Source organism: Lissotriton vulgaris, chromosome 2_2 (genome assembly GCF_964263255.1).
Source record: "Lissotriton vulgaris chromosome 2_2, aLisVul1.2, whole genome shotgun sequence".
Lineage (NCBI taxonomy): Eukaryota > Metazoa > Chordata > Amphibia > Caudata > Salamandridae > Lissotriton > Lissotriton vulgaris.
This window is the reverse complement of record NC_141688.1, coordinates 13,499,002-13,509,464: the sequence shown is the minus strand read 5'-3', so window position 1 is coordinate 13,509,464 and position 10,463 is coordinate 13,499,002. Positions and strand designations below refer to the sequence as shown.

Below are 10,463 nucleotides of genomic sequence, written 5' to 3'. Positions count from 1 at the left end.
TCAAGATGCCAAGTAGGGGTCTCAGAATGTCCCAATGTTATTAACAAGCAGGATCACCTCCATTTTGTCCTCATTAGGATTTAGTTAGCAGTCAGCCAGCCAACTGCCTGCTGGTTGGAGACAAGGGGCCAAAGAAAGGTGACTGGAACTGGGGTCAGCAGTAATTGAAATGACCAACTGAGTGCCATCGGCATATCAGACCAATGACAAACCAAATGAATGGACAATCTCAGCGTGAGGGAGCATATAAAGGTTAAACAAAGTGGGGCGCAGGGAGGAGCCCTGAGGAACCCCACAGCTCAGAGGATTAATAGCAAGACTGATCCAAGACCTGGAAAGAAGAATTTTCCTAAAAAGAGGCGAGATGTTTTAGTGCTCTGCCCTCTACACCGGCGCTTGAGACTCTCTCAATGATAGTATGGTGATACATGGTATTGAAGGCTGTACTAAGGTCCTAAAGAATAATTGCCACCAAAAACCCTTGATCAAGGAGACGCCTGAGCTCTTTGTCCACAGACAGCTACGCAGTCAACGTACTATGTTTTGGTCAGAAACCAATTTGGGTGGGATGGGATGGATAAATTCCTTCGATTCGAGGAAAGCTGACAAAATTCCATTGACATGCTTTTCTAAAAGCTTGGATACACCAGGAAGCAAGGAGTTTGGCCTGAAGGTGCACTTTTTTATTCTTTGTTCTTTTTGGAAGATTTCACATAGTTCCACTCAGGCAATTTATTCCATAGGTTGTAGTGCAGGCTTGAGTGACGACGCTAGCTACCTATTGTTGGTCTGAGCACTGCTCAGTTAAACATGATTGGTCTAAGCATCGCTGTTAGGCCCCTTGAGTGTGAAAGCTACTGATATTCTCTGAACCACATCAACATCAGAGAATGATTTTGATGGGATTATGAGTCAAGATCCCACTTCACAGTGACATTTTTAACATTTAGATACCCTTGGTGGGACAATTATTTGTATTCATTCTGCTCAATAATTTGCAAGGAAGCGGTGTAAAGCTGAAGGACAACATGGGGCACTTGACTCTGCATGAGAACACAGCTGATATGAATCTTCTGCAATGGTTGGGTGTCAGAAATCACATACAGAAATATTGTCTGACATAAATACAGTGTCATAAATGTAGTCCCCTTGGGTGTGGATTTACAATTATTAGCTCCATAGGGGTGATGTTATTGTAAACGTCATTCAGAGCAGTTACTTATGTCAGATTATACTCCGACAACACTGGTTACCCCTCCTCTGTCATATAGGTAAGGGGCAATTTATAATAATGCCTCTTTGTATATATGAAGCAGAATATGAATTAAGAGGTTCGTCTGGAATTCTTTACATTCTTAAACTGTTGTGACTGTAACTGTTAGCACATATTTCCTGCTGGTTGTTGGGGTACAGGACCCCTATGGCCCTTTTTTGATCACTATTGTATGAGTTCAAGACAGTTCAATCTCCATCACAGCTTTATCAGTTGATCAAGTACAGCATCCAGTATTGAGTCAAAAACAGGAGAGGCCAATTGTCCTCCTGGCAACAAGTAGGTTATTGGCACTGATGAATAGTCCTCTAAAAACAATCAGTGGTCATTCAATGGAATACTTGTTGCACTCTGAAAACATACTTTTCATATGGAGTCTTTAGAAACCCACAACTACATCCTCGGGTTCATTGTGAATCTCGGAAGCATTTGTTCCTTCTTGGAATGTTCTCATAAACTGATGTACTGTGCTCATCTGTTTAGCTCTCTTATGCTTCTTCATTGAACTGGTCTATTGGCCAGTACTTTCCATCGTCCATGCCTGGTATAAGGCTTCTTGGAGGTCACAGCATCATCTGCAAAGGTATAGTGGGTGAACTGCAATCCTCTAGGTGGTTTATCACTTCTCTGAAAACATCTTCATGATCATCATCAACCTCTGCCTCATCAAGATTAAAGAGACGCCCAATTATCTTCGGCCGTGTGCGTTCCAGGAAGATCAGCAGGAGTCCAATTAAGAAACAAAGAGTACCTGGAACAGAACCAGAAAATTATTGTGATGGATGGAAATTTGACCTAAACATCTACAAAGAGAGACTCTGGAGTAGAACAACTAGGACATGACACGTGACTCTTTGAGTTTATGTTATGTTCATTAACAAGTCTCAAGAATATAAAAAATGCGAATTATTTTTCTGCTTTCCACAATCCTCGCAATGAAAGGCTTAGTTAAACCTCTGCTATTCTAAGCAGCAATAAGGAGGGTGCAGAGGTACCAAGATCACAATATTAAATGTGTAGATGTCATCATGAAGGCTTTCTCCATACTCTTGAACCTGTCTAGCTTCATGCTGCACAATCGGAAATATGGATATGAATGCAGGTGGAGTTTGAGGTTAGTGTGTCTGAGGACATTTGTTGCGTGCCTGTGCTCTTAACAGGTTTTATGTTCTGTTGCTAACTAAACACTTCAACGGAAACAGAGATTACGGTTGCAATTTCCTTGCCTGAATGACAAACATCTGCTCTGGTCTGCTTCCAAGGATACAAACAAACAAAGAAATGAAAAATCAGCATATAAAGGCCACACTTATAGTCCTCCATATATTTACCCATAATAATGATGATGGTAATAATAATAACGATAATAATACCAATAATCTCCTCACTTCAGCTTGGTTTTATAATTGTTTAGGCTTTTAGGGTGCTGTAAGGGTGTTTTCCTTGCTTGCTCCAATTTCTTCTCAGTTTATGTGTGTAACTTTCTGATCCACCCAATTCTCTGTGATCTTTTTTCTACTTGTTATGTTTTTGCTTCTTGTCTGCATCAATCTCTAGGTCTGAGGTACACTGAACATGCATACAAAAGGCATATTTGTCCACTACTGCAGATCACACCAAAGTACAGTCTATTTTGTAAGCTGCTGCCATAGTGGCATAGGTTGGCATGCATAATATTCAATTTGCAGTCAAGAATCTTATCTAGCTTGTTGTAGTAGTAAATGTAAAGCATGGAAAACCCCTGGGCAGACACAGTTGTAGGCAGTTGCTAAAAATAGTTTGTGCCAACAGAGAACATACCAGTGAGTAACAGAGGCAACACACCCTTGGTACTGAGTATCTGACTGACTCAAAGCATTTGCATAATATATGATTCTAATTGGCTGGCTCAGTGTGCTCCAAAAAAGGTGTGTCTTTGAAGGCTATGTAAAGGCCATCCAGGAGGTGATTTAACGCACGCATACAAGTAATACATTTCAGCGGGTGTGGCACTGATACAACAAAGATTCTGCTACTTTAGATCATAGTTTGATCAGGTCCTAACAACCAGGAAGAGATGAGCTCCCCATTAATGTCTAATAGGCATGTGACCTTGAGCATGTTGCATGTAGTCGCTGGAGATAACCCATGTGTAGGATTGAAAACCTGGCAGCAGATCTTAAACTGGATCTCGTCTTTCACAGGCAGCCAAAGTAGTGTCCTTCTGGATGCTGTCAGGTGATTAGTTTTTATAAACCTTAAAACAATCTGCAACCCCTCCAGCTGATGGATCAGGTCAGTGGGCAGGCAAGCATACATGCCACTGTCCAAGCGTTAAGATCTGCTACTGTCATTAGACCCTCTTAGGTGAGGGTAGGAGTTGGGGCCTGTGTCTTAATTTACTTGGATGAAAAAAAACAAATTTTCACTACAGCTCTAATCTAGTTGCTTGTAGACTTATATTTCTGAAACCTAACGCCCAGAGTTTTTACCATTTCTGCTGCCGGGAATTGTTGGCCAAAGTTCTCTGTGCACGGCTGGACTGGGAAGGAAAACTGGCCCTGACAATTAACTCGGAGCAGCCCCAGGGGAGGGGTTGTGGGGGAAGGTGCTGCTACACTGCTGATGCTTTTGTTACATGGGGCCGATATTGCAGAGCTGCTGAAAAAACGTCCCCCAGTAACAAAAAGGCCCCCTACCGGTCAACATTTATTTTATTTGTTTTATTTGAAAGGTTTTATTTAGAGCTGGCTAGACCCGGAGGTATCAGAGCGCTTTACATGAGTAACAGACCATAGTTGCAGGTCACATTGTTACAGAGGTTGCACAGTTATTAGAGCATAGCTACATAGTTACATGTTCGATCGAGACAAACAATAAGGGCATATGCGTAAGGGAAAAAAAGCAGGCAAGGGGAGCGATTCGGGGGTAGGGGGTAGGACAGTGAACAGTAGACAGTGAAGAAGAAGGGAAAGAGGAGGGGGAAGGTGAGAGCCATAGCATGAAAGAAGAGGGGGAGGGTGACGGGAGCACAAACCGGTAGACGAGTAAAAGCTGCGTCCAAAGTCCAGAAAGCTGTGATCCCAGGGGAAGTGTGACTCAGATGCGAGAGGCTCCCTTTACACAGTGGACTCTCTCAGAGAGGTCTCTGAGACTCCAAGGCCTACCTACAGGATCCTTCCCCAAAAAGGGGAGAGGAAGTGCTTTGGCAAGGGGCGCCATACCATGCCTCAACTGTGAGTGGCTCCCTTAGCTCTGTGGACTCTCTCAGAGGGATCACTGAGACTCCAGAGTATAAGTAGTTGGATCTTTCCCCAACTAGGGAAGAGGGAGTGCTTAGATAAAGGGCACAAGGGACAGGGGACTATGTGGCGTAGCAGGCACGGGGAGAGATTAAGGGGGAAGGGGATAGGAGCTGGGAAAGTAGACAAAGAATGAAAGATGGAAACTGGAAGGGAAGGGTGAGAGAGAGCATGAAAAGAGGGGGGAACGGTGCTTTACGCGGTTGACTCTCAGGGAGGGGTCTCTAAAACTCCAATGTCTACCAACTGGATCCTTCCCCAGCAAGGGGAGAGGGAGTGCTTTGGTAAGGGGCGCCATACCATGCCTCAGCTGTGCGTGGTTCCCTTGACGCTGTGGACTCTCTCACCCCAACTTCTGGCCCATTGGAAAAACATCCAGGTGCCCGCTACGGCCAGTCGGCCTTGTCTCCGTGGGGCTAGTTCTATCACGAATGTTCTTTTGTATGCCCAAGTATTACAAGCTCTGTCTTAGAGCTATTACGTTGTAGGATAGTTTGACCAAACCAATTATTGAGCCTACCCCGAATTGCCGGTAAAGCAGGAGCAAATTTACAAGGGCATAGTGCCACAGAAACATCAATTTTAACAACGTTTCAGAGCCGCAATGCACAACTCCATGTTTACAAAGTGGCCTTAAGCCACTTTTGGTGGCTTGATGGCGCTATGTGAATATGGTACCCTTTCATGCAGGTATCCCAGTGAAAGGGGCATGCAATGGGTGTTGCTGTGAACGTTCCACTGCAAAAACACCTATTGCTTTTTGACGCTGCCTCAGATTTATAAGTATCTATAAATCTGAGGCAGTGCCAAAAACTATATGCAAGAGCCGGCATTATAATTGCTTTTTCTATGTCTGCTGCAGGAAAGTGTCATCAGTGATTGTTTATGTGCAGAAAGGAACCCCTTCCTGCACATAGACAATCATTAAATAATGACGATTTGCTACTTGTATGTTGCATTCTGCAGCACACATAAGAGTAACACATCGCCATTACGGATAGTTCATGTGCAGGAAGGGATATCTTCTTGAACGCAGGCACCCTTGCTCTATAGTGAAAGAGCCATGTGTTGACGCTAGGCAGATATTTTTAGCACCAGCGCTTGGGAAAACACAGGGGTTTGACATAGTCTTGTAAATACAGCGCATTTCTGTGTTTCTAAATCTCAGAACACGGCGCTGCCAAATTTGGTGCAGCTCTCCGCTCCGACATTCCCATATACATATGCCCCCCTTTGAGAGATTCTCTGTTGTTGACATCCATCAGTGTATCATCAGCATAAAAATGTGCTGCTGCCAGATTTTTCTGGGATATATTATACAGCAGCATTTTGTATGTAATTAAAAGTGTGGGTAAAAGATAGGAGTCCTGTGGACCCCTACAGGAAGCAGACACCACACAAATGTAAATGTTACTAAACTGATTGTGAAACCCAAAGCCACCAAAAGAGCCAGAAACAATGCCACAAGCACTAGAAATGGAGAGCAAAGCTTGAACAAGCAATACCACAAACATTGCAGTAAAATAAAGATGTCAAAAATTAGAAAGAGGAGGTGTAACTCTGAGGTCCAGGCAGCAGAAACATCTGTGCTTGAATGTGTCACACCCCAGCAGCCCCAGATTAGTCAAAATCAAACTATTTACATGTGGCATGAAAATATTTAGAAGGTTTTCCTGTAGGTTCCAGGAAACTTGCAACTTTTTAAAAGGTCTCTGGCAGAAGGAAGGTACCATCAGAGCAGGACAGAGTTGTAACCCCTTTCTCCATCCCCATAAGTATTTAGATCTTTCTCTGATGTCTACTGTGGAGTCTAGATTTAGAAAACTGACAGCCGGCCCCTGGTATGCCTCCAGTGGCCTCCTTGCTATAGGATGTTTTCTAGTATTTCTGCATCAGGGGTAGGAATGGAGGGCCAGATTTACAAGCCCATTGTATCTCCGGTGTGTCACGTTGTGGCTCAACCTACAGAGTAGTATTTACAAGCCCACGTAAAGCCACCATGAGACTCTTTACTTATGCTTGTAAATATTGCTGCTTTTCACACAACACTTTGCGTGTTAGTGGCGTGAGATGGGTGTTGCTGTGGGAGTTCCCATTCAACAACCATGTCCACTGATGGATTTCCAGAATTACCAGGAAACATAAATCTGGAAATGTGTCAGAATGCTACGCCACACTAGGGGTAGTGTAGCGAGGTGCAATGAAAAAATATTTCCTCGGTTTTCTCCGCTTTCAATGCGTGCTGCATTCTACAGCACCCATCGGAAGAGGAAATCACCTCAATTGATTGAGTTTCTGCAGTAAGGGGCACCTTCCTGCACAAAAACAATATCCCCTCGACGCAGGCATCCTTGCACCATGGTGCAAGGGTGCCAGCGCTGGCAATGGCAGTAGTGTGTGCGCCAGTGCAAGGGGAAGCACAGAGATGTGACATATTGTTGTAAATATGTCACATCCCTGTGCTTTTAAACCAACACAGTGCGGAGTAAGCAAAATGAATTGCAACACCGTGCTGCGTTAGTTTCCTGTAAATTGCTCCCGGATGTCTTTGAAAAGCCAGGTCCTCCACTTGGCGCAGATATGATTGAAGACTATTATGACTGCACCGGGTCTACCGCCTTAGACTTAATAACCGTTTATGGAGGAGGGCCCCATATTAATATTTTAATATTGAGGAGGGCTGGTAACTTGTTTGGGACTCCTTGCTTATCACCACCGTAGGCAAGGATCTTGGGTCTTCCCCTGTGCAAACATAATAAACAGAGTAAATGGAATATTTTGAACACAATAGGCAAAAAAAAAAATTGCAGAGTTTGCAATTCTATGGAATTTGAAGTTTCTATGATATATAACAATTACTAGAAGTTCCACAGCTGGGCAGGGAACACCTACAAAAGCCAATATATTAGGTAATTGTGTAGAAATTTGACTCACTGAGCAACTTCTTAACTGGTTCTGACTGAAGTACACACTTTATAAGCTCGACCAGCAGAGGAGGTCAGTGATGGGATATGGAAGGTTTTGTAACCCATCCTAAAAGGCATATCTAGTGCCCAGGTTTCTTGAATTAAGCAAAAATCGAAATCATCTTTAAATTCTCCCCAATTCACATCTTCTTGCTTTGCCTTTATGCTGGAGATATTCCAACTGAACAAGGACAATCTATCAGGGGAACTACGATCTGACTAAGCTGCCTGGTTTACAGTAGGTTTGATTATAGGTAAATTTGCTTCCAATAAGTGTTCTAAATTGATCTCCTTCTGGGCTAGATTGCCCAAGTCAGGCATTAAACATTGCTATTTTGAATAGTTCTGGCTAAAAATAATTCTTCCATCTATATTTTGGGATTCAACCCCCACCTGCATTCAATTCACTTCTATCAATTTTGATTCCGGTCTTGGAGCCTTAGGTATACCATTAGTTTGAATGCTCGATATTAGAGGGTAGTGATCCTCTGTAAGGTGGACTGAGTTTAAACTTGTGAACAATGAAATAAAGCGGGCATCCATGGTAACAAGCCCATTAGCTAATAATTCTGTTTTCACCACTAATGTAATACAGTCAAACTCTTCTAGGTCAGAATATAACACATCATAAAAGTGTTGTAACTCCCTTATCCAGTGTATTACTTTATTGACCACAGAATCTCAATGTTTTCTAACTCAGGGTGCAAATTTTGGAACTTTGCACATATATGCATTCTTGACAGCTGATGCCTGGTGTGGTGGTCTCCTGATGCTCAAACTCAGAGCATCCACTATGTGTGGGCTGTTGTTTTTTTATTTGACGAGGGTGCCCTAATATGTTATACCCAGGTTTCATGGCATCCTCATAGTGAGGGCTGTTTCAGATTTCTGTCATTTTCCTAATCGGGGCTCTGCTTTCTGATATGTGGTTGTTACTATATTAGAAGCCAGTGATTAAATGTGTTTCTTTGGCTGATACCTTGGAGGAGGATCAGTGGTATGTATGTCAAGAGCAGTCAGTAGAGTGTCTACCGGGAATAAACTGAATATGATGTCTACCGGGAACAAACTGAATATAATTTTGAGTCGTACAGGAGGCAATACATGTGTCATGAGATTTATTTCTTCTTATAGAGTTGCTGGAATCAAATAAAGTAGGATTCTTCTGTCTAGTGCCATCTCTCCCCCCGCCCTCGCGAATAATTTCTCCCCTGGTGTTACTATCAGTTTCAATTTTAGAGATCAATCGGTTAATGCCTTCACTATAGCTTTTAACTCCGTTATTTCAGTTCTTAACTCTGTTATCATAGCAAGTAAGTCTTTGTGTAATTGGTTATTCTTAGTTGTTTCTCTCACTTCACCCTCCTATCACATTCTGATTTATATACATCTGTCATATCAGTGAGGGGAACAAAATGATTAATCCATACCACGTTAGGTTCAAGTGCAACCCGAGGGATCAGAGTGAAACCATCAGTGCTGTTTTCTATATGTGTAGACTCAACACTAGGGCCAAGGACAATGTCTCCTGCATTTTAAGCCCCTCAATTAATACTCCCCTTTTTCAGGCCCTTTCTTTCAAATAGCTAGCTAATTTTGTTTTCTGATTTTTGTGGGTTGTTGCAAAAGGTTTTTTTGGGGATTCAAACATTAGCTCAACCTCTTCTATTAGGCCGTCAAAGGCCCTTAAAATACAAATCTGGGAGTTTTATTTTGCAGGTTTCTTCTGGCCCAAATCCCCCTGGGGGTTTGTCTACTAACCTTTTATCCCCATTTAAAAATAACAGAATAGATAATTCTAAAACAAATCAAGTGAAACATCTTTGCACTTAAAAGCAAGATAATAGAATACCAAAGCACTGATACATTTATACAACAATACATTAACCAAATACATTTGAGTTGTGTGGAAACACTGTCTTTAGGAGAGATCTGAAAAAAGACAGAATTATCTCAGCTCACCCTAATACCTAGAGCGTCAATGCGAGTACAGTCTCAGTTGATGTGAGAATACTTGCCACCTCAATAATCAAAACCTAGAGGGATGACCCTGCCATCACTCTTCCTGGTTCTGATGGGTGCTGGATGGGCCCACTCTTTGGCCTGGCTTTGCACAATGGTACTCAGGTTGGCGCTTCATATCGCTACTTGGGATCTGCCTCTTCTACTCCCTTAATAGGTGAGCCCAAAAGCAGGGTTGATGGTACTTGTAGTCCCCTACCAGGAAAACACTCTCATGTGCAGTGGACTCAAGGTGGCAGTTTATAGCGCTTGTTGGAGACCTGTCTCCTCCTGCCTTTACCATATGGCCCAGAAGCAGGGGTTGATGGGACTTATAGTACCCCGCCAGGAACAGAGTCTCCCAAGAGACTTCCAAGGCGCAATACTATTAGCTTGATTTACAGTATGACGAGAGAATGGTACTATCTTCGTTCAAAAAGCTCTCACAGCTCTCTCTTTATCCCAGTATAAGTACCGTAGTACGAATCCTGCCAAACTTGGGGCCACATCCCCACCTTCCACATCACTAATATGTCACTAGCCATCTGGTTTAAAATTGGGACTTGTATTTAACGCTCGATCCTGATGGTAGTCATGATGAATGAGTGGTGGTGGTAGGTTTGGTTATCCAGGCTGGGTTTAACTGACTCAGTATTTACTGTTCGATCTTGATGGTAGTAACGATGATTGGGGTGGTGTTGGGTCTGGTGACTCAGAACTGGTTGTTACCATCCCAACTCCCCTATAGCCACTTTCACATGCTTCAGTGACCCTTGAAAGGTCAATGCCAGCCACAAAGATAATTTCAGGGTTTAGTGTAGTGGGACTTCCTTGTCAGTAGGAGAATAAAAAGTGAACTTGTCATAAAAGTGCAGCTTTCAAGAATGTTCCAACAAACCAATTGCAGGCCCTAACAACTCCAAATTTTGCTGCAAGGAATGT

General features: G+C 42.9%; 1 protein-coding gene across 1 annotated transcript in view; it reads right to left on the bottom strand.

Annotated features, from left to right (window-relative positions):
* Positions 1 to 664: 664 nt before the first annotated feature.
* Positions 665 to 10,463, bottom strand: part of LOC147728938 (dual oxidase maturation factor 1-like) — a 432,696-nt gene continuing 422,897 nt past the window's right edge. Inside the window, exon 7 of the mRNA XM_086959179.1 lies at positions 665 to 2,024. Within this exon, the coding sequence (XP_086815305.1) occupies positions 1,837 to 2,024 (188 nt within the window). The 3' untranslated portion in view covers positions 665 to 1,836. The remainder of the gene's footprint in view (positions 2,025 to 10,463) is intronic.